The sequence below is a fragment of the Rhinatrema bivittatum genome, chromosome 1 (assembly GCF_901001135.1).
Source record: "Rhinatrema bivittatum chromosome 1, aRhiBiv1.1, whole genome shotgun sequence".
Classification (NCBI taxonomy): domain Eukaryota; kingdom Metazoa; phylum Chordata; class Amphibia; order Gymnophiona; family Rhinatrematidae; genus Rhinatrema; species Rhinatrema bivittatum.
Genome location: NC_042615.1, coordinates 228,571,864 through 228,596,866, shown reverse-complemented (window position 1 = coordinate 228,596,866; position 25,003 = coordinate 228,571,864). Strand labels below are relative to the sequence as shown.

At 44.9% G+C, this 25,003-nt stretch overlaps 1 protein-coding gene across 7 annotated transcripts in view; it reads left to right on the top strand.

Moving 5' to 3' along the window:
* The window catches only part of FGFR3 (fibroblast growth factor receptor 3), a 139,784-nt gene extending 123,154 nt beyond the window's left edge, over nucleotides 1-16,630 (top strand). For all 7 annotated transcript variants that reach the window (XM_029592590.1, XM_029592610.1, XM_029592608.1 and 4 more), the window contains 3 exons: nucleotides 2,753-2,890; nucleotides 9,791-9,896; nucleotides 12,895-16,630. In XM_029592590.1, coding sequence (XP_029448450.1) covers nucleotides 2,753-2,890; nucleotides 9,791-9,896; nucleotides 12,895-13,059 — 409 coding nt within the window. In that variant the 3' untranslated portion in view covers nucleotides 13,060-16,630. The remainder of the gene's footprint in view (nucleotides 1-2,752; nucleotides 2,891-9,790; nucleotides 9,897-12,894) is intronic.
* The last annotated feature ends 8,373 nt before the right edge of the window (nucleotides 16,631-25,003 follow it).

Sequence of the window (25,003 nt, the reverse complement as noted above, 5' to 3'; positions counted from 1 at the left end):
CCCCCCTCCCTCCCCACTGGAACGCTTCTTTGCTGTATGCGTTCAATTTTAAATGGACAACCCCTACCCCAAGGCAATTTTCAAAAGCCCGTTTGCACACATAAAACCTGCGTTTTATGTGTCTAGATGCTTTTGAAAATTCAGCCCCAAATGTTTGTTACTTTTTTTGTTTAATTCTTTATTTATAGGGCACACAGAATATAAAGTCTCTATACATTTTACAAATGAGTGGACCAAGTAGCAAAAAAACCCCAAAATTGTCAAACGGGTTGAGGCATCTTCTCCATGAAATTATATCTAATCAAGGTCCATATCGAGACCTATGCCAGGACCAGTTAGTCCCTAAACTTGATTGTATCCCTCTGTTCTGACCTTAAGCATCAAAGTAGTTTTCTCCATAGAGGCTATTTCCGCCACCACACTCCTCCAGTGCTCCAATTTTTTTGTTCCTTATTTATGACGTTTCTGTATTTCTTTGGTTTACACGTCTCTCTGGTCTATGGGCTGTAAAAACTTATCAGCAGATAAAGACCAATGTTTGCTGTTCTAAAATGTTGCTTAATATTTGCAATTTGAGAATTTGACAGGTTGTGGCAAAAAGATTGGAACCGTATAGAATTAAGCCGTTTGCAAAACTGTGTGAGTTACTAGCCAGTGGCAGGAGAGCGGCTAGAGCTAGACCAATGAATGACTCAACAGAGCCCTTTTCCCTATGCTTGGGACAGTTAACCCTGCTTGCTTCAATCTTTCCTTTTAATGCAGAAAGCTTTCTGCCATCAGGCCATGTACAGGTTGCCTGCAGTGGGTTTACTGGGGCCCCCTGGCATAATGGAAGAGGCAGCAAGTTGCCACAACAGAGACAAGCTGTAAGCAAAATCCTGCAGGCCCTCAGCAATGTGTGGCAGAGCAGTGCCGCTTTCCTCTGAGCCCCAGAATGTTGACCGAGTTTAAATGGAAAAGTAATTTTTCTATATAAAGTGTGACTTAATAGAACAAGTTAAACCTAATTATAGCGCTCTTAAGCATTGATTTCCGCATAGTGGAGGTAATTTCAAAGGAGTTAACGCATTTAAAAGTAGCATATATAGCAATTTTCAAAGACCCACTTAACCGGCTTGAAAGTACATTTACACTTGTAAAACCTTTTGAAAATTCAGTGAAATTTCAAAGGCATTGCGATGGTAACTTTCAAAGATGGTGCGTGGCCGCATATGGGACATGAACTATTTCATAGCGTACGCATGTACGTGCACACATGTTATGAAATAGCCTGGCCGCACGCACAAGTGCACCCAATGCGCAAAAGCCTCTTCTGCCACGCGAGGAAATTTTAAAAGTGACGCACGCCGCCGCTCTTGTATGTTTCACCAGCTTCTCCCCAGTTGGCCCTGTTCTCAGTTAGGTCCTCCAGACCCGGCTTGATAGCTTGTACACCCCTCCAAAATGGCTTTTTTTTTTTTTTTTAAACTTGCACACCATCCATAGCAGAAGTAAAGTTATGCGGCAGGGGACCTCGGCGCGCGTCGTTTCACATAAATATTTACATGCAGATTTCTGGTTTAAAGTCTCAGAGTGGCTATGCCCCGCCCAGGCCCCGCCCCTTCCTGAGAGGTTCCAGGATGCGTGCGCTGCAAGCACCTACCTGGGAGGCTTTTAAAATCCACTCAGTGTGCACCAGCCCAACACGTTCGAGCATCCCCTAATTGAGGCATGCATCGGGCTTTTAAAATTGACCGTTACGTGCGTAAAAGTAGCAATTTTCAAATGCCCAGTTAAATGCGCAAATCCTTTTGAACATTACCTTCAATATTTTTATGAAACTGGGCAATTGTATGCTCCCATTTTATAGCTTTGGGGGGGAGAGGGGAAAGAATCTTGTGAAACTCCAGAGTATTATTTTTACACATAAAGGAGTGACTTCTCAAAGGAGTTACGTGTGCAAAAGTAGTGTAAATCGCAGTAATTTTCAGAAGCTCATTTAAGCATGTAAAGTCCGTTTATTCATGTAAAACATTTGAAAATTCAGTTAAATTTCAAAGGAGTTAACACATGCACAAGTAGCAATTTTCAAAAGCCTATTTGCACATGTAAAACCTTTTGAAAATTACCTCCAAAGCCTTTTTTAAAGACATTATTAATATTTGTCTAGTGGTGTCCAGCATTAGCACCCTGTCAGTACTCTTAGTTCTTTTTTTTTTTTTTTGTATTCCATCTTCACTGTTAATGGTGAAAGTTTAATATCTGATAAATAGTTACGATTTCCCACGGTTTTTGCTACCACATTTGCTATTAGCAGCACATAGGGCTTTAGCCATCACCCTGTATTTAATTAGCGCTCCTGCAACCAGCCAGTTCGTATCGGTTCAGCCAATTAAGGGCCTGGGGGTTGCTGGCCTGCAGCTTGGTGAAGCTGCGTGTGAATAATTTGATTTGTTCCATTGAGTGGAGCTGGTGGAAGGCCTAACAAAGGGCCTGGATTAATAAGTGGGATGTCACATATCTGATTAAATGCTCATTTCAATTTCAGACCCGGTAGCCAGTATTTCATTTTACCACTGAGTAGCTCAGCGGCGAGCTCTCAAATTATGAGCAGAAATGACTTAAGGCATTTAATCGTGCTACCGATGACTGTGTTAGCTATGCATAACTGCTTGGAAATATAAATAAGACTGGGAGGGGGGGAGGGAGGAGGAGGAGAGTTGGCGGGAACAGGATCGCTCTGATTATTGAAAGATCTGCCTTTGATTCCCAGCTGGTCTTTTGGAGTGCTGCTGTGGGAGATCTTCACGTTAGGAGGTTCGCCATACCCAGGGATCCCAGTGGAAGAACTCTTCAAGCTCTTGAAGGAAGGCCACAGGATGGACAAGCCGGCAAACTGCACGCACGAGCTGTGAGTGACGGTGTCTTAAGGCAATATCACAAGCAGGAAATGGGGTAGACTGGACGGATCTTGCAGGCCTTAGCTGTGCATCTGTGTTAAGGGGGTGACTGTGAGTGTGAGGAGGGAACGGTGGGGACCAAGCAGCGAAGCTGATATTTTTATTCCTGTTCAGCTTCTCTTGTATTTCTGCCTGTGATTATGGCTGGCTTTTCCTTTCCCTTTTATGCAGGTTTTCAGTTGTTCCTGTTGGAAAAGCTCATGGCAGGGCTTCTAGTGGGCTACAGAAGGCCTTGTCGCCTCCTAATGCAGTTAGGCGCACAAAATGTTTCCAAGAGGCGGAATAAAAACTTGATGCAAGATGAAATGTTAGCAGATATTTTCGAGAAGCACAGTGATGTTTGCCTCACACTAACTGCATAGAAAAGGGGTTTGTGGGGGAGAGGCTTCCCCTATAGTAAGATTTTGTCCCATATTTATCAGTGAAAATAATGCCAGTATTTTCACTGGGAGGGGGAGAAACACCAATGCAAAGCTCTTAGCAAATTTTGCACTGGCACAAGTCTCTGGATTTGCTCTTGACACTTTAATGCATTTTCTCTCTCTCTCCTCTGATTCGTTGTATAGCAAGGGCATGCCTTGCGCTTCAGTCAGCGTATTACATTGTGCAGGCTTGGGGGCTGAACCATTTCCAATCTGCTGGGTTGACAGCTGAGAGGCAGTGGAGGGGAAGACTGACACATTTATCACTCTGCACATCAAAAAAAAAGCTTTCTCCCTCCCTGCAGCTCTGCAGCTATTGAGGGGGGGGGGGGGGTTTGGGGGAGGAGTATAAGGAGTTTTGGGAAATCACAGTTGTTGCATTTAGTTTCATACTGTCACTACAGCTTCATTAGTGGGCACAGGTTCCCTGACCTGAAAAAAGACAAATTACTCCTTGTAAAAGGGGCTTCTTAGAGGAGACTCCTGTCTAGCAGGCACAATGAAGTGCTAGTAAAATTCCGTTGACGTTTTGTTGAATAATCTGAAAGGTCTGGCTGGTTTCACGATAAGTTTACTTAGACGTGTGGGTGCATGGAACGCCATGCTATAAACCCACTGTCTGGGTCCTGTGAATGTCAAACTTCAGATGAAAGTTCAGTTCACAAATGTGTACTTTTAACAAGACGCAACCAGGCAGTGGAAGGTGACTCTTCACTAATTAAGAAGTACTTTAAGCCTACCTAAGGGTGTTTCTTAAACAGGGTTTTTTTTGTGTGTTGTTGTCAGGATGACAGGTCATGGTTTAGAGGACTGGTTACTCACAGAGAAGGAATCTTGTGTTGTGGCATGCCTCTGCTGCTCCTGTGCGATTAGTAGCACACAAGTCCAAACGGAGTATCAGCATTGGTCGTTAACTCCTCTTCCCACTGCTGTTCAGTGCAGCGTGTGTTTTCTCAGGGCAGATAATAGACTGACACCCAAGAAGTGGTTAGGTGACAATGGAGGTTGTTCTCAAAGAGTTGCTCATGTAAAAATGAGCATATGCACGTGCAAGTAGCCTGTACTAGTGTAATGGCTATTTTACAAACCTACTGGCCGATACAGTAAATTCTGCGGGAGAGCGGGCTCCGGCGTGTGCACAGGCCACTCTCCTGTGCGCACGATTCAGAATGCAAATTAGGCCCGGCGGTAAAAATAGGCGCTAGGGACGAACTAGTGTCCCTAGCGCCTCTTTTTGGACCAGAGTGGCAGCTGTCAACAGGTTTGACAGCAGACGCTCAATTTTGCCGGCGTCGGTTCTCGAGCCCGCTGACGGCCACGGGTCCGGAAACCGGACGCCGGCAAAATTGAGCGTCCGGTTTTCGAGCTGCAGGCCGACTTCAAATTTTTTTTTTTTTTAACTTTTGGTAACTTTCGGGACCTCCGACTTAATATCGCCATGATATTAAGTCAGAGGGTGCACAGAAAAGCAGTTTTTACTGCTTTTCTGTGCACGTTCCCGGTGCCCAAAGAAATTAGCGCTAATTTCTGAAAGTAACTGAATCGCGCGGGAATACCTAATAGGGCCATCAACATGCATTTGCATGTTGTGGGCGCTATTAGGTTTGGGGGGAGGGGGGTTGGACTCGCGTTTTCGACCCCTTACTGAATAAGGGGTACCGCTAGCGCGTCGAAAACGCGCGTCTAATCGAGGGTTAACAGTGCGCTCCATCGGAGCGCACTGTACTGTATCGGCCCAATTGAACGTGTGCATGTATTTTTTCGTTTCACGTGCACATATACATGTGTAAAAAAAAGGGGGCGTTACATTGCTGTTTTAAGAGACGCACACATGTACATTTGGCAACTTGCATAATTTTACTCCTGCTAATTATCTTGCATAATTGATAACAAGTGTGTTTATTATTAGCTGAGTGGGAGGCCTGGGTGAAGTAGGGAGAGTCTCAGTGACCTGGAGAACTGTTAGAAGAATTGGAAAGCTGGTCATTTCAATTGCACATAGCCATAAATGTATTTTATAATACGTATGTGATGCACGCGGGTTATAAAATGCTGTCATAGATCTCCATGTGGCTAAGTACATGCGTTCATGGAGCCGTACGGAGTGGTTTGAAAGTTACCTTCCATATGCATACCTTGGAAGTTTCAATTATAAATCACTGCAGGATCTTCGCCTGAACGTAGTATAAGGTATTATAGAAACCCAAATGAGAATTTTTTTTTAATTTTCTGGTGTGGTTTATAGTGCCTCGAATTCCTTTCTTTCTTTCTTTTTTTTTCCTTCTTTTTTGAAATCCTTTTACCCAGATCAGAAACCAGAGTTGATAAGCACCTTCCACTCCATTGGTTCTGCACACATGTCTCTGTACTGTTACTGATGGAAAGCCAGGGCCCTGTTTGCTTGAAAGGAGCTATATAAATGCAGATCAGTCTTGCATGTTCTGTATGGGGGAGGCAGAGGTTTTTTGCACAGAAAAAGCTACGGCTCCAAGGAATGAAAGAAAAAATTCAACCTTCAAGGTCTTACGTTCCATGGGAGCATTTGCACTCCCTTGTTTGATTTTTGGATTTTTCTGTATGCTCCCAGCTTTGCTGTTTTTTTATTTTTTTTTGTATTTGTGCACGTTTCTGCACATAGAGAGAGAAAGCTATAAACATGCATATGGCAAAGCTCTCCTCCACCCCAGAATCAAAGACTGTAAAGAGCCTTTCTAAAATAAGGTTGCTTTCAGTAACAGCTAACATTTTAAGTAGTAATTGATGTGCAGCTCTTTCTGTTAAGAAGAAAGCGCGGGGTTGTTAAGAATCGTGCTCAGGCACCAGTTCTGTGCCATAGGATCATTTGGGGAGGGAGGGAGAAGGAAAGCTGTTTTGCCAGTGTTTCATCTCGTGTTTCTTGGTGCATATTGAGCATTAAGGGGAAATGTTGAAACTGCCCCTAAAAATTAAGTCATTTTCCCACAGACTTTACATCAGTTTTCAAAGAGATAGCAGGCACGAATTTTCCCTTTGAAAATTATTCCCCCAAAACTGCCCGTGCACATTAGGTTTGCAGCTGCTAATAGGTGCGCATAGTATTACTTTTCAAGGAAAAATACACCCATACTTTTGGAAAGGCAAATGTATGCAAGTACGTACAAAAGTCTCCCTAAATCTGACCCCGGGAATGCCTCTGCTCTCTGCAGGTAAAGGTTCAGGCCCTGTTTAGGTACTCATTCACCCGCATATCAGGTGGGTTATTTTGCAAGCGCCCATTTCCAGGGTGAAGCACTGTTTTACCTGCAAAAAAATAGCTTTGAAAATTAACCTTCAGGCTTTCAAATACATTTCCATGGGTAAAACTGTGCCTTATAGTTTACTCGCATTTGTCCTGTTCACACATAAGTATACCTGGACTATGCAGAGGCATTCCTGTGGGTAAGGTGGGGAGGAGTTTGCACTTAGACACGTATGTTTGAAAATTCAAACATATGCACGTGAATTTTCCTGAAGAATTTCCACACACTAAATACCAGGTATAAGTATGTGTGAGTAGATGTGGTGGGATAATTATGCACACAAGTCCATTTTGAAAATTTGGTGTAACAAACCTGTATTTGTAGGCTAACATTGATGTTAAAAAAAAATGTCTTCCTAAATATTACATATTTAGATATAGAAAAAGTGCTTATTCTAATTGAAAATTAATTAGGCTTGAGAGAGGGAGAAAGACCACTTGGTCTCAATTTGAGCAACATTGGGCTTGGATTTTCAAGGAGGTTCCCTGAAGGTACAAAATGGAAGATGATTGACTGAGATGTATATGTATGTACATGTAGATATAGAGTTTAAACGTAGATACATACTTCTCTCTACATACAGTTGTATGCAAACGTTTAGGCACCTCTGGTCAAATTCTCTCAGTGAATCTCTGCATGAACAGAAACTGACACAGCCTCTACACTGCAAAAGTTACACATGACAGCTTTTTGCAATTTTTAATGCAAACTTACTGAGATTTTTAACAGATTGAAATGTGGATACCCAACTGATTCATTACTCCTTTTTTATGCTTAAAAAGTTTTTAATCAGGCCCAAAAAGTGATTGACTCATTAGGCTTTCAGTTAGTCAAGTGAAGACAATTCAGTGGTTGAATAAATACCCTGACCCTTCTAACATCTGTTTGAGTGTTCTGGGTTACTTTCAACAACCATAGGCTCTTCAGAGAATCAATCTGATCATTTGAAAATGAAGATAATACACTTGGGGGTCGATTTTAAATTTTATGTACAACCGATTTTATAACATGCGCCTCTGGCAGGCGTAACTTGCGCGCACCGGCCCGCGGCCGTGCCGGAGGACTTGGGAACGCCCCCAGACCGCCGCCATGTCCCCGGCCCTCCCATTTTTGAAAGCCCCAGGACATACACACATCCCAGGGCTTGCGCGCGCCGCCGAGCCTATGCAAAATAGGCTCGGCACACACGGGGTAGGTTTTCGGGGGTTACGCACATAGGGGTAGATTTTCAGACGAGCGCGAACAGCCTACTTTTGTTTGCGCTCCAGGCGCAAACAAAAGTACGCTGGATTTTAGTAGATAAGCGCGTAGTCGCGCGTATCTACTAAAATCCTGGATCGGCGCGCGCAAGGCTATCGATTTTGTATAGCCTGCGCGCGCCGAGCCGCGCTGCCTCCCCCCGTTCCCTCCAAGGCCGCTCCGAAATCGGAGCGGCCTTGGAGGGAACTTTCCTTTGCCCTCCCCTCACCTTCCCCTCCCTTCCCCTACCTAACCCACCCGCCCGGCCCTGTCTACACCCCCCCCTTACCTTTGTCGGGGGATTTACGCCTCCCGGAGGGAGACGTAAATCCCCGCGCGCCAGCGGGCCTGCTGCGCGCCGGGCCGCGACCTGGGGGCGGGTACGGAGGGCGCGGCCACGCCCCCGGGCCGTAGCCACGCCCCGTACCCGCCCCCAAAACGCTGCCGACACGCCCCCGGAACGCCGCGACGACCGGGCCCGCCCCCCGACACGCCCCCCGACACGCCCCCCTCCGAGAACCCCGGGACTTACGCGAGTCCCGGGGCTCTGCGCGCGCCGGGAGGCCTATGTAAAATAGGCTTCCCGGCGCGCAGGGCCCTGCTCGCCTAAATCCGCCCGGTTTTGGGCGGATTTAGGCGAGCAGGGCTCTGAAAATCTACCCCATATCTTACACGTGTAACCCTTTGAAAATCTACCCCTTACAGAACAGGGGAAGGCTGTTAAAAAAAAAAAAAAAAAGTCTCCAAATACTTCCAGCTAGCAGTTTCATCTGTCAGAAACATTGTTAAGAAATGGAAATTACAAGGAAGTCAAGCTAAAATGTGGAAGACCACAAAAAACCTCTGACAGAACTGCCAAAAAACTGGGAAGTTCTGCAAAACAGAACCCACAAATTGCTGCAGACTATCTACAGAAAAGTTTAGCTGATACTGGGGTAGTTGTGTCTACAGGTCTAAGGTACAGTGTTGCTTACACAACAATTTTCTCCATGGGAGAGATAGTAGAAGGAAACCATTTTCTATGACCCTATCACAAAAGACAATGTTGAAAATATGCAAAACAAAATCTTGATAAGCCTGAAACGTTTTGGAACAACGGCCGGTGCGCGATCCCCGGCACAATGGCAAATATGGCCACTCTGCCGGGAGCCTGACCCCTTTAGTAAAGCCCCGGGAGCCTGACCCCCTTTAGTAAAGCCCCGGGACTTACACGCGTCCCGGGGCTTTACGCCCATCTCTGGGCCTTTTGAAAATAGGCCCGGCACACGTAAGGCCGGTTACGCAGGTAAATCCTCCGGATTTACGCACGTAACCTTTTTAAAATCCAGCCCATTGCATTTTGATGAATCTAGGGGAGTTAGGTGGTTGCAGGAAATATTTGGAAACTGTTATTTCTGCCAAAGGAGGTGTTACAAAGTACTGACTGAAAGGGTGTCCAAAAATTTGTACATGAGTGCAAAACTATCGAAATACTGTCCAAATAATAATCTACAAGCTGGTAATTCCAAACTTCTGACTTGTTTATTTGGGGCTTCAATAGTCATGCATTATACAGGGAAGTCAGTCCCCCTGACACGCGCCGTGTTTTGTCAGAGGGGCTACGTCAAGAGGGACAGTGAAGGTATAATCCATTTTAAATAATTTTGCAGGTTGAAAACAGATTCTGTTCACTTAGATATTTCATTGAAACATAGAATGTGACCAAGAGTACCAAAGTATTGCATGCAATTGTATGTATCAGATATTTGATCAGATTGGGTAAAGCAGTGCTATAGTGTTGAGCTGAAATTCCTGCTCGAGGAGAATACTTTTTTCGACATAGTAATCCCCAGGAAATAGCATTTTGGCCATGGAAATAGACTGCTACAAGGAAAGCCATTGAAAAGATCATGATGTTGTCTTGTTTCTTCAGGTATATGATTATGCGGGAGTGCTGGCATGCAGTCCCATCCCAGAGACCAAACTTCAAGCAGTTGGTTGAAGACCTGGATCGAGTTCTGTCTGTGACATCAGCTGATGTAAGTATGTCCTAATGCCCGTATGGGTTCCCTAATAATTACCTCCTTAGTACCCACTCAGTAACTGCACCAAAACCATTGGACCTATTGCCCAGGGCTTCACTTTATAAAAGTATTTTACTCTAAAAAAAAAAAAAAAAAAAAATATATATATATACAAAACCCTGCAGAAACGAGAAGTTGGAAATATTTGACCTCCGAAAGTTTTTTGTTTTTTTTAACTCCCCAAAGCCTCTGAACCCTCTTTCCCACATGTCAATAATGCCACCTTCCACCTTCCTCTCTTTCACAGGAGGGAGGGATGACTTTGAAGAGGGCTCAGTAGCATAAGCAAGGCAGGAGATGAGAGGAATGGAGAAAGATAACTTTTCCCAGTGGAATTCGGGAAAACTGGAAATTTTGTCTTATCTCAGACCAGGATTACATTTGCGTTGCTTAATTTTGATCTTAAATTATTGGTATATCTCTTATAAATAGAAGGGGAGGATGGCTTTAGACATTTACTATTGCTGTTATCAAATATACTTTGTTTTAGTTGGCTGTCACTCAGAAACATTTTAAGATGTTGTATGCTTGCCAGCCCTAAATTGGCCAGAGTGGCACTTACATGTGCCTAGGATCCTCTCCCTGTTTTCCTTTATTTATAAGTTCATTTTGGGATATGACTCATTACAGGTCACTCAAGGTGATGCTCTGAATAATTTTTTTTTCCCCAAGAGGTTAATCATTTTTTTTCTCCTTTGACAAACAGGGTTGAGTTAGCCATGACACATGGGTGACGTCATCCAACCCATCTCTCCCAAGCTCAAAAAGAGCATGCATGGTGGTTCTCATGTGCAAGTTGCCTCATGAAACCCTCTGTCTGATTTTTTTCCAAACTTTCACACAGATGTGTGACCCTCTCTCTTGATATTTTTCTGTATTTTCTCTCTGCCTCATTGCACAACAGCCCTGCAAATGCACTTTTAAGTGCTATCCTAAAAAAAAAAAAAGTAAGAGAAATGTCTGGGGAAAGGCCCAAGGTAAAGCCAGTCATCGGTGGCTTCAAGTCGTGTATCTGCGAGCGCTGGATGTTGATTACTGAAGCTCATAAAATCTTTTGTAGGTGTTTGAGCCCAGACCATGACATTGCAAACTGCTGCAATTGTGGTAGGATAGCACTTAAGCACCATCAGTCATGGGCTTGGAAAATGCAGGATCCACTGGAAGGCACTCCTTTTGGAATAGAGCCTCCACAAGCTCTTGCCATGCAGAGTCGAGCAAGGGCTCCTCCCATCACTACTCTTAAGGTGAACGCTCCCCCTTCTGCTGTCTCTGCAAGCTCAGAATCAAGAAAGACACGGAAGCGCTCAGTGCTAGAAGAGGGCACAGTCATTAGCACCTAAGTAGGACTTATCCCCGAGGAGGTGCTCTTTCGAGCCAAAAGGAAAGAAACATATGGTGCAGGTTTCAGTTGGCACCACACCACAAGTCCCATAGTATTTTATGGCACAGAAGACCCCCATGGCGCTAGAATACCTTTTCTTTCTATATCCCTGTATGTCAAAGTTGGCTTCAATATGGAGCACGTATTCCATAGCGCCATTAGTGCAGAGCATAGAAATGCTGGTGCCAGTTCCCTCCATTATTCCTGTACTAATGATGAAGGCGCCAAAGCAGAGGCCTGAGTCTCAACAGCAGACCCTGTCTAAATCGGTGTGGAGTGCCTCTGAGCCCTCCTTATCATTAGAGCCAAGCACTTCAGCTCTTCTACAGCAGATGGAGGATCCTAGTTGGGTCTCTGAAGAGAATGACTCTTCTCTAACTCTTGCCCAAAGATCAATCAGTAGATCAAATCACTGAGTTGATGAAGAATTGCCTTACTGGCTCCTAAAGACAGGAGAGTGGTGGCTATGAAAAATAGGTGAGAGACCTACGTAAGAGTTACTGGCCATGGTTTTTACCCCTTAACATTCAGGCAAGCCTTCACTTGAGGTTAAGTAGATTCACCCTGACTTGGAGATCTGTGAGGAAGATTTACTTGGTTAGCATCGCCTCAAGATGTTTCCTCTCCAAGGCGACAGGATTGTCCGCCCCAGTTGCTCTCTTCATCTGAGTCATGGATCAGTGTTTCCCTTTTACCTGGATTACAGGAAAGTTCAATGAGTATTATGTCAGATCCTTTGTCACAGCTCTTTTCATCACCTGAGAAACTCTACTATTCCAAGTTCCTAGATAAGTTGGGAAAGGTACTAAATATTAACATTAAGAAAGAAGATCTGAGAAAAGAGGTTTTTTACTTTTTGCATCTCTTAGTCCCCGATGAACTGAGCAATGATCAAAGCACGTGGACTGCTCTAAGATTTACAGTCCAGAATGTGGCAAAATTCCACTTCATGCATGCAACCAGCTCCTGGTTTTGGCCTGGTACAGCTCCTGTACCACTCAGTAGTGGTGGAGTCAGCTCTCCATAGGGCAAAGAAAACTAGAGAGATTTATAACTCTCTTCCAGATAAAGGCCCCAAGTTACTATATACCTTTGAGAAGAAGGTGTTTGAAATTCCAAGCTGAGCTCCCATGTAGTGGTTCCCTGCTTGCATGAATGTATTAAGAAGCTGAAGCCCCTCATAGAGTCCTTAGACCTTGAACAGACTGCAGTGCAGTTGAGGACACCAAAGAGCGTGAGCAACATCTGGTGCACTTTGTCTACAAAGCTATTGAGGTGGACTTCAGTGGCCCCCCATTAGGGGCCCATAAGATGGCTTGGCTGTGTGCCAGCAGTCAGAGAAACGACATCCAAAACCAGTTTGTAGATGCCTCTTGTCTGGGGGGACAGTTTGTTCAGAGACAAAGCTAAGGAGACTCTGGTGATGTCTGACATCATTCATGTGTCATGGCTAATTCATCCTGCTGTCTATGGAGGACCCTGTTTACAGGTAAGCACTTGCTCTTCTGCAGTATTTTTCGGCATCTGTTTTCACAAATTGCATTGTCTCTTTCTTTTGGTTTTCTCTTGAAGGAATACTTGGACCTCTCTGTGCCATTTGAGCAGTACTCGCCTGCCTGTCCAGACAGCCACAGCAGCTGCTCTTCGGGAGACGACTCTGTCTTCGGTCATGATCTCCTGCCGGAGGACCCCTGTCTTCCCAAACACCAGCCATACAACAGCATCATCAGAACATGATGACTTAAAAAAAAAAGAAACCCTCCAGCATGTGGGTTCGAGGCCATTGGACAAAGCATAGTGAAGGACAGAGCAGACCAAAACTGCCCAATGATTGAAGAACATTTTTTGTTGAGCCGTAGTTTTGGTTTCGTTTCATTTTTGCGGAGTATTTTACTTGCTGTATAAGAAGTCAAGAAGCACTGTTTGGCCTGAAGGAACTAATCTCTTGCCAAGATATAATATTTTATATATACATATATATATATATATAGTAAATACATATTTTTTGAAAGCAGAACATTATATCTAGGGGTACAGACTTCTAGTAATGTACTATAGAGTTCCAGAGTTACCATTCTGTGCCTGCAATGCCAAGAGGAGGGAAAGAATAATTTTCTTTGAAAAATGCTGGGTTTTTTTGTTTGTTTGTTTTTTGAGGGGGGGGGGGGTTGCAAAGAATGTAAATGGCTTCCTTAATGCAATCTGTACATGAACCTTTTTGATGGAGCTAAAGGGCTTCATTGCCTTCAGGGATTCCTTTTTATTTCAGCCTCTTCAATTTAATTTTATTTTTTCTAAATTGCTGTAGATTTTATAATATATTTGAAGTCAAAAGATATAAATGTCATCTTAACAAAAGGGGTGAGAAGGAAAAGGCAGTTGGTCTTGAAGTAGCAGCAAGGCCCGTTGGCAGGAGAATAATCCACGCTTGGCCCGATGCTGGGCTGGAGTCCTGTTGCAGTTGATAGCTGGGTGCGGACAGGCGCTCCTTGTGAAACGGAACGGTCCTAGTGGCACCTGGAGGAAACCGTGGGAACCAGGGCCGCAGCCGCCCGACCTAAATCCCCCAGTGCAAAGGGGAAAAAAAGGTAAGGCAAAGAAGGAGGGGGGGGGGGGGAGAAGCCAGAAACCAGCGAAGTGCCTGGGTTGAGGTGGCCTCATTCACCGCACCCGTCAGCCTGTCTGCAGTCGTTTACCTCACAAAAGAAAAACAGAGAAATGTGACCATGGAGTTCCATTGCCTGAAACTGAAGCTTGCAGGGAGTAAAATGGTGATCAGAAACGAGCACATTCAGTATCCTATGCCACCACCTTTTTTTTTTTTTTTTGTTAAAAAGCCAGTGGTTTACACTCGTCAGCAGTAACCTGGAGCTAGGAGCTACTGGTACCTGAGGGCAAGAGCCTTTAATTTATTTCAAAAAGGTTTATTCCAGAGAACAGTGTAAATAAATATACATACATAATGTGTGTGTGTGTGTATGTATATATATATATGTAAAAAAAAAACAAAAAAAAACTAAAAGGAAAGCTTATGGTGACGATACTAATAGGGCTTACAAGAGTGTCCTGAATGTGAGAGTGTTCTCAACATAAAGAGCATTGCAATCAAAGATAAAATTGATCTGGGGTCTTAAAAGAATTGTTTATATCTTCACAGTTTTGTTTTAAAAATTGTATTTGGTTTTGAACATGTATATTTGTAAAGTTATTTATAGACTTTAACATATATGGTCATTGGTTTAAATAGAATAGCATTACTGTAAACTTAATTTCACAGATTTTAAGTTTTAACTTATTAACGGTTGAGAATAAACTGTATTAATCTTTTCTTTGTGTCTGTTCATGGAGAGGTACCGACAGTATACAAATTCCACATGTGTATCTGTAGATATGGACATAGAGTTGATGTTTAGTTCTGCAATACTGAAAGCCATGGAGCTGTCAAACCAGAGCATCTTTTTCACATGCCAAGACTAAAGTGTTTAGGTGAGGTAATATTTATCCAAACATTTTGTGCCTTTTTTTTTAATTTTTAATATACACAGAGACTTTGAGAGTAGGGGAAAGACATACAGTCCGCAGTGTTTGTTCATTTTCCACCCAGCAGTGCAGAAATAGACTGTGGCCCAATTCAGACCTTTTTTATTCAGCCACGTAGGACATTACACTTTGCAGAAGGCCTGAATAGGCCCGATTCAGCTCAGTGGGGCCCATATGAGTCTTCAGGATTTAAGGCCCCCCTCCATGCAGATGGAAGCTTTGAATGTACTCTGTGTGTTTTATATAAAGAAACGCAGAGTTGACAGGAACAAAGCAGTAAATGAAATAAAAAAAAACAAAAACTTGTGCATAAAAGAAATATCACATACAGGCTGGCCGAAGATACATTATTTACTCCCATCTGATCATGGTGATCTTTTAGAATTATGGGTTCTATTTCCTGCTAGTGAACAAGCCATCAGTAGCCCATGGAAAATGAATGAGATCTCATGTAACCGTGTTGATACGTGCACATTTATTTTTATTCTGAATTACAGTGAGAATAGTTCATTATTTTTGGTGCATAATCAGTGGTTCAATTTAAATGAGTGGATGGGGAGGTGGGGGATGGAATTTTCTTGCAGTAAAATAAAACCTACTGCTTATTCAGCATCTTTAAGTCTCCTTATTACTGTGGCTGACTTAAGTACCATACATGGCAAAGGTAAACATTGACTTTAAATGACACCTGGTTGCGTCATTACCCCCAACCCCTTCCACCTCATATCCGACATTACATAATTAGGTAGAAGAAATAATGTACAGAAGAAGGATAGCTACAAGAACAATATATTTTGTAGGAAGGTGCAATAATTTCAAATTCCCTTTGCTTGATGTGTAGGAGAGAAAAATGCAATTAGGTCCTAAACACATTTAAAATCCCATGGATTTTATATGCCTCTGTGCCAAATTGTTATACAAAGCATGCTGCTGTCCAATATGAGAGAAGCTAGCAGGGTACCAGCAGACTAACCAGGTTAGGAAAGCTGCAAAATGGTTTATAATTATTTTATTAGTGTAAAGAAAAACAATGTAATGGTGATGCCTCATGTTTTCTACCATATACCATGATGATTCATTATCTATAGACTGGTCAGAGAATGCTTATTTAGTGTCCTTGCCTTTTCTTTAATGTTAATTTTACCATGAAGTTCTTAATGTTAAAAAAAAAAAATTATTTATAGTTTGAGGTTATTTCATTGGGAGGTTTCAGAGAAAATAGACTTCAGTAGTTGGGATTTTTGAAATTTAAAAAAGAATAATGGTATTTTTCTTACATAGGTTTGCTAATTGTGTACATTCCAAGTACCTTAAAGCATTGTTTTCCAATACTGAAAAAGAATTGTACAAATTTGTGCATGATTTAAATGTTACTAGATATATATATATATATATATAAATATATATATAATTTATTGAGTTTTTACAAGATGTATCTGTTGTAGACTTGTTCAATTTAACAGTTCATATTCATTGCTTATATAGTTTTATAGCCTGAATTCTTACCTTTAAACATGTTTTGTTTTGGTTTTTTTTTAAATTATAAAAAAAAAATATATATATATACCTGAGGTTACATTCCACAGATTTGCATCCACTAGCTGGATTTTGTTTTGAGGAAATGATTGGGGGTTTATGGAATACCTCTAAATCAGACAGCTGCTGCTGTTCCTGCCAACATGTGAAATGAACACGGAACAAATCTGCTTTTGTTAACATGGCAAACTTCTATCAAACAATAAAAATAAACATGAGTTGTTAAATTGTATTCTTTTGTTTTTTGCTTTGGGTATTTTTTCCAACTGTCTCCAATTTCCTGTACTTAATTATCTTATTTCAAGTGGTGGTCTCTTGCTTTCATTGGTTCCCCCTGCAGAAATTTGTCTCTGAAAATCCAAAAGACTATTGATAAATGTTTCTCTGAAAACAGCAAGATGTTAGTTCTCACACATGGGTGAAATCATCAGATGGAGCCCCGATGCAGAAAACTTAACTCACAGTTTCTAGAACTTTGACTAGGCACACTGAACATGCCCAATGCCACGTGTCCAAGGCCTAGATTTTCTAAGACACCGTGGTTTCGTGAATTGTGCGGGCCATGGGGGGGCGGGGAGTGAGCCTGCGATAGCTGGCTGCGATTGCTGCCGGCTTTCGCACCCAATAGCGCCATTGCTATTGGGTGCCTACTGGAATTAGGCCACCATATTTTAACTGTTAGCAACCATCAGGATGAATTGCCACTAAACTCATTTTCCCCATGTGAAATTCTTTAAATGTAAACTCCTTTTCATATACCATGTTATTCATAATATTTGTTACTGAATATGAATGGCACCACCTATGTAAATTATGAACCACATTTTTCTTTGATACAGGTGCCCGATTGTAAACCGTTATGATGGTAAATAACTTAATGACGGTATATAAAAACTATAAAATAAAATAAATAAAATAAACATCGTAAAAGGTGCTATTGAGCACAAAATTGGAAGCAAAAAGGCTCCTTACCTTTTCGCCGTCCACGCTGTTTTTGCGGCGTCCGCCCCAGTGCCGCCTCGACACCTGTCCTGGTCTTGACGCCCCTTTTTAGTGATCGCCTTGAAAAATGACCCCCCCCCCCAAGTGAGGTTCTTCGCCAGTCACTTTTTCCACAGAGCTGTAAGCCTCATGGTGTGAGTGAGCTCACTTTGGCTGTTTGGCCTTGTGGAAAACTGCTTTTTCTCACGTTTTTTGAGGGTTCTTCCTCGTTCCATCACTGATGCTCTCCAGTAGTTTCTCCTAGTCAGGGTTTTTGGTGATTCAGATAAGTTTCCTTTCGCGGTCAATTCCCTGTTGCGACGATGCATCAGTGCCCACTGGCCATCGATGCCCTGCCACTATCGTTTTTGGTTTGTGCCCTTTTGTTTCGACCAACATGGCCACGTCTGGTTTTCAGTGATGCCCCCGGTGCCCAAGGATCATGTCCATCCACGGATCCTCATGAAATATGTGTTCTCTGCCTCATGACATCCAGGGTTGCCGCTTATGCACCCAGGTGACCACAAAGGGACATTTGTTTCGACTCAACAAGATGGAGAAGCTCTTCGGTTCGAAGAAATCCGAGCCATCAGCATCAGTGGTATCAACATTGAAGGTCCAAGGAGCCACACTGATGGACACTGAACCATCAACATCGGTGGGACCATCAGTTCCGTTGATGCCGTTGGTGGTCAGGGGCACCAGATTCTGACCATTGTCTATCTTATCCAGGCTGAGGACGTCGGGTTCCTCGTCATCGGCACTGGGAAAGGGAAGGACGGGATCGAGCATTGAGGGAAGCCGAAGAAGCATCGGCACCGGTCCCCATTGATTCATGGTGCCGGGCATGGGGATGCACCAGCTTTTGCTGTGATGCCTCTGAAGCAACCTCACAGTGAGGAGTGCCAATTCTCCGGTGCCGGGGGTCCGTGACAGTCTCCACCGGTCCTGATGCCAGTCACCAATCCACCTCTAGGGTCCGAAGAGGATTTGGCCACCCCTCCTTCCTCCCAGTCAGTGTTGGCATTGGCAACATTCGAGGAGGAGCTGGAGAGCAGAGTCCAGCTAGTGGTGGACCTGGGCGCTGCCGGGCTTCAGTCCTGTGGCACCAGATTTTAGTACTGTTTCTGGAGAAGCCCAGTATGCTCATTGGTGCGTTACCAACCCAGCTGGCATCTGTTCCCGGGACAGCATCGTGCCCAGCGTGACACAGAGTCCTTCCCTTACCGATATGGTGGTCGTTGCTGGTTCCTCAGAGGAGGAAGCTACACTGAGGCTAGCAGAGATGCCGAGATCTGCCGCCCCCACATCCAGTTTTATCGGTGCCTGCACCTCTGGACGAAGGCCAAGCACCTAGGGACCCATCCCCTGTGGCTTACAATGAGGATAAGGAACCATATCACCCCTGGGGGTATGATGTTTCAGAGTCATACGAGGGTCTCCCTTCAGACTCTTCTCCAGAGGAGAAAGGTGGAAATGATCAATGTGTGGAGAGAGACGAAGAAATGGCAGAAATATTAAACGAATACTTCAGCTCTGTGTTCACTAAAGAAGACCCTGGAGAAGGACCATCTCTACACAACAAGAAACTAGAGGGAAGCGGAACAGAGGAAAATCCATTTACAGTAGATAATGTATGGGAAGAGCTAAAGAATCTGAAAGTGGATAAAGCCATGGGGCCTGATGGGATTCATCCAAGGATACTGAGGGAGCTCAGAGATGTGCTGGCGGGACCGCTGTGCGACCTGTTCAATAGATCCCTAGAAACGGGAGTGGTGCCAAGTGATTGGAGAAGAGCGGTGGTGGTCCCGCTTCACAAGAGTGGGAACAGAGAGGAGGCTGGTAACTACAGACCGGTTAGCCTCACTTCGGTGGTGGGAAAAGTAATGGAGTCACTGTTGAAAGAGAGAATAGTGAACTATCTACAGTCTAGAGAATTGATGGACCAGAGGCAGCATGGATTCACCAGAGGAAGATCCTGTCAGACAAACCTGATTGACTTTTTTGACTGGGTAACCAAGGAATTGGATCGAGGAAGAGCGCTCGATATCATATACTTGGATTTCAGCAAAGCTTTTGATACGGTTCCGCACAGGAGACTGGTGAATAAAACGAGAAGCTTGGGAGTGAGTGCCGAGGTGGTGACCTGGATTGCAAATTGGTTGACGGACAGAAGACAATGTGTGATGGTAAATGGAACCTTCTCTGAAGAGAGAGCGGTTTTAAGTGGTGTACCGCAAGGATCGGTGTTGGGACCGGTCCTGTTCAATATCTTTGTGAGCGACATTGCGGACGGGATAGAAGGTAAGGTTTGTCTTTTTGCGGATGACACAAAGATCTGCAACAGAGTGGACACGCCGGAAGGAGTGGAGAGAATGAGACGAGATCTAAGGAAACTGGAAGATTGGTCGAAGATATGGCAGCTGAGATTCAATGCCAAGAAGTGCAAAGTCATGCATATGGGGAGTGGAAATCCGAATGAACTGTATTCGATGGGCGGGGAAAGGCTGATGTGCACGGAGCAGGAGAGGGACCTTGGGGTGATGGTGTCTAATGATCTGAAATCGGCGAAACAATGCGACAAGGCGATAGCTAAAGCCAGAAGAATGCTGGGCTGCATAGAGAGAGGAATATCGAGTAAGAAAAGGGAAGTGATTATTCCCTTGTACAGGTCCTTGGTGAGGCCTCACCTGGAGTACTGTGTTCAGTTCTGAAGACCGTATCTTCAAAAAGACAAAGCCAAGATGGAGGCGGTACAGAGAAGGGCGACCAGGAAGGTGGAGGATCTTCATCGGATGACGTACGAGGAGAGATTGAAGAATCTAAATATGTACACCCTGGAGGAAAGGAGGAGCAGAGGTGACATGATACAGACTTTCAGATACTTGAAAGGTGTTAATGATCAAAAGACAACGACAAACCTTTTCCGTAGGAAAAAAATCACCAGAACCAGGGGTCATGATTTGAAGCTCCAGGGAGGAAGATTCAGAACCAATGTCAGGAAGTATTTCTTCACGGAGAGAGGGTGGTGGATGCCTGGAATGCCCTTCCTGAGGATGTGGTGAAGACCAGAACTGTGAAGGACTTCAAAGGGGCGTGGGATAAACACTGTGGATCCATAAAGTCAAGAGGCCGCCAATGAAGAGTGGGTGACTCGCCAGAATGAGGGCTACTGCCTGGAGTCAATACCCTTATTAAATAAACATACACATGCTTACTGTGACTCCAACATCGCTCTAAGCTTCAACAGCAAGAGGAAATGTGGAAAAAAGGATTCACACTCACAAAGAGGGGAGTAGCTGGTTTGTTACGGCGGTTACTACCCCAAATCAAATAAGTCTGATACTTCACTTTCAATGCATATACAGCATAGTTCTCTGATTCAACGGCAGGGGAGAAGAAAAACCGATACTTCACACATCCAGCAGAGCTCTCTGCTTCAACGGCAGGGGAGAAAATGAGGGTTCACACTCACAAAACGGGGAGTAGCTGGCTTGTTACGGCGGTTACTACCCCAAACCAAATGTGCCTGATACTTCACTTTCGATGCACATCCAGCATGGCTCTCTGCTTCAACAGCATGGGAGAAGACTGATACTTCACGCGTATCCAGCATAGCTCCCTGCTTCAACGGCAGGGGAGAAGAAAAACAACCAATAAGGGCTGTATAACATAGGCTGGGTAAAACAAATAAGCATGGGTGTAGCTTGCTTATTGCGGCGCCTACTACCCCGAACTAATCAAGCTAGATATTTCACTTGGATGCAGCTCCATCACTGCTCTCTACATTAAAACTGGGGGTGGAAGGGAAATAGAACCAAGAGCTAAGAGAAACAGATAAGTATGAGAGAAAAAATGTGTGAAGCTTGCTGGGCAGACTGGATGGGCCATTTGGTCTTCTTCTGCCGTCATTTCTATGTTTCTATGAGTAAAGGAAGACTCCACCTGAGGATTTAAGCTTCGCAGGTTTTGTGAGGGTGATGGCAGAAGCCAACCTTTTTCAGTTAACAGAGGAGAATGCTGGGCATAAAATGCTTGAGATACTCCAGTTTGTGGAGCCTCCTAAAGAGATCAGGGTGGTCCTGTTACACAAGGTCCTTAAGATGTTACTGCTGAGGATATGGGAACACCCCCTCACAGTGCATCCTGTTATTAAGAAGGCAGACAACGGTCTACCTTGTCCAGAAGGCTGCTGGATTCGATAAGTGTCAGCTGCCCTACTAATCAGTGGTGGTTGAATCTGCCCTCAAGAGGGCCAAGCACTCTTGCATTTATTCCTCGGTGCCCCTGAGGAAGGATCTTAGAGCATTGGATGCTCATTGCCTGCCTTGCTGCCTACCAGCTCTATATGAGCCAGTACTTGCTGGACATCTGGCACATGCAGAAGGTGGCTGAGCAGCTGCCTGAACAGGAACAGGCCGCCCTCATGTTGCTGTTGCATAAAGGCCTGAGTTGCAGAAAACACAAGGTCCGTGTGACCTATGATGTTTTTGAGACGCATTGAGAATCTCTGCAGTGGGTATCGGAATGACATGCCTGCGGGCATGTCATGCAGTGGGTATCGGAATGACATGCCTGCGGGCCTTGCATCTCTGACCGGAGGTACAGGAACAATTTGGTGACGTGTCATGTATTGGAGAGAATCTCTTCAGAGAGAGGGTGAGGGATGCTATGGCCCAGCTTCGGGACCACCATGAAACCCTCCAACAACTCTCTGCCAGTACTCCTGACCCATCCTCCTCTTCTATGAGGCCGGCAAGATCGGAGCCAAGGAAGTCTTTCTTTTGCTTAAAGAAGTACTACTCTCTGCTCCTTCACTCCCGTCAACACCATCAGGGCTCCTGCGGCCGTTCTAGGCAGCAGAGATCCCCTTAAGCCCCCGCTGGCTTCCAGTCAACTCCAGGGATGAGGTTTTGACTGGATCATAGGGACCGAAGGCCAGTTGTCTGTACCCAGGATGATGAACCCTCCAGTCGGGCAGGCTGCAGTTCTTTGCGAACCAGTGGCCCAGTGTAACCTCAGACCAGTGGTTTCTGTCCATCATCCATCAAGGATACCAATTGAATCTATTGGGTATTCCGCCAAATTGCCCTCCATGCCCATCTTAGGGCTGGTGGTGCATCAGGAGGTACTACTAGTGGAGCTCTTCTCCCTCTTAACAGCCAGAACAGTCAAGCCCTTACCATCAGGGCAGAAGGCGGGGATTCTACTCCAGGTACTTCCTGATTCCAAAGAACATAAGAGCCTTGAACAAGTTTCTAGAAAAGAAAAGTTCAGGATGGTTTCCCTGGGCACCTTGATCCCCCTTTTGCAAAAAGAGGACTGACTTGCTCCCTTGATCTAAAAGATACATACACTCATATCGAGATCTTCCCTGGTCACAGAAATATCTCCGATTTGTGGTGGAAAAACAGCACTTCCAGTTGCCATTCAGGTCGTGTAAGCTCCACAGGTCTTCAGAAAATGCCTGACCGTGGTGGCGGCGCACCTTCACAGGCTGGGAGTACATATTTTCCCATATCTGGACGATTGGCTGGTCAAGAGCACATCTCAGGCAGGGGCTGCCAGGTCCATGCATTTGACCATCCAGGTGTTGGACTCACTAAGGTTTATTCCCAACTCAAAGTTCCATCTCAGCCCATCACTTCAATTGGACTTCATAGGAGCCCTGCTAGACACAGCTCAGGCCAAGGCCTTCCTGCCTTGCAGCAGAGATCCAACAGAGCCAGCAGGTGTCAGCCTGGCACATGTTGTGGCTTTTGGGCCACATGGCCGCAATTGTCCATGTCGCTCCCTTGGCACATTTACACATGCGCAAAGCCCAATGGACTCTGAGATCACAGTGGCGCCAAGCCATTCGGGGCCTCCAGGATTGCATCCAAGTCACCCCTTTTCTGCAGGACTCATTATTCTAGTGGCGGGTACTTTAAAATCTGGAATGGGGAATTTCTTTTCAAAGTCTCCCTACCCAAATTGGCCTAAATATGGATGCATCCACCCCGGGGTGGGGAGCTCATGTAGATGGACTCAGCACCCAGGGTCTCTGGTCCTCTCAGGAATGCTCTTGTCAAATCAACTTCCTGGAGCTTCGGGCGATCAGGTGCACACTATGGGCTTTCAGAGATAAGCTGTCCAAAACATTGTCCTGATCCAAACCAACAACCAGGTAGCTATGTGGTATGTCAACAAGCAGGGACCATGGGATCATACCTCCTGTGTCAGGAAGCAATCCAGATCTGGTCGTGGGCCCTGTCCCACGGGATGGTGTTTGGGGACAGAGAATGTGGTAGCAGACAGTCTGAGTTGAGCCTTCAGACCCCATGAATGGGCCTTGGACCAGGGGATAGTGAATCGACTATTCCACCTCTGATAGAGCCCAGATGTAGAGCGGTTCATGTCCCCCTGCAACAGAAAAGTGCCTTGGTTCTGCTCCCTGTACAGGTCAGACAGCAAACCAGCCTCGGACGTCCTTGCCCATCATTGGGGCAAGGGTCTTTTGTATGTGTTTCCTCAGATTCCCTTAGTGGCAAAGACTGTCTTGAAGCTTTGCGAGGACAAGGGGACCATGATCCTCATAGCCTCTCATTGGCTGAAACAGGTCTGGTTTCCACTCCTCCGGGAGTTGTCCATCCAGAGACCGATCAGTCTGGGGACTTCCCCAGATCTCATCACACAGGATCAGGGCAGGCTGCGGCATCCCAACCTCCAGGCCCTGTCGCTCACAGCCTGGATGTTGAGAGGCTAATCCTGCAGCTGACTGATCTTTCAGAGGATGTGTCTCAGGTCCTGATGGCTTCTAGAAAGCCTTCTACTAGAAAGTTCTATGGACTGAAGTGGAGGAGGATTTCTGTGTGGTGTGAGTAAAAGGCCCTAGATCCGTTCTCCTGCTTTACACAAGAACTGCTTGACTTCCTTCTACATCTATCAGAAGCTGGCTTAAAGACCAACTCCATTAGAGTTCACCTCAGTGCAGTTGGTGTATACCACTAAGGTGTAGAAGGTACGCCCACCTCTGTACAGCCTATAGTATGTTTCATGTGCGGCCTGCTTCAATTGAAGCTTCCCCTAAGGCCTTTCGCTGTGTCTTGGGACCTCAACATGGTGTTAGCTGAGCTGATGAAAGATCCCTTTGAGCACCTGCATACCAGTGACCTGAAGTACATGACCTGGAAGGTCATATTTTGGATGGTGCACAGGGTCAGTGAGCTCCAGGTCTTAGTGACTTATCCACCTTACACTAAGTTTTATCATGACAGGGTGGTCTTGTGTACACACCCTAAGTTCCTGCCTAAGGTGGTGACTGACTTTCATCTTATCCAGTCAGTCGTCCTACCAATATTCTTTCCCAGGCCCCAAGGCAAATGAGCACTGCACAATTTGGACTGCAAGTGAGCCTTAGCCTTCTATCTGGAGCAGACAGAAGCCCATAGACAGTCCATCCAACTTTTTATTTCTTTTAAAGGAATAGGTTGGGTGTTGCTGTTGCCAAACAGACTCTGTCCAATTGGCTAGCAGATTGCATCTCCTGTTATGCCCAGGCAGGACTGCATCTTGGGAGTCATGTCAAGGCTCATTCTGTCAGAGCCATGACAACATTGGTGGCCCACTTGTGAGCAGTTCCCAT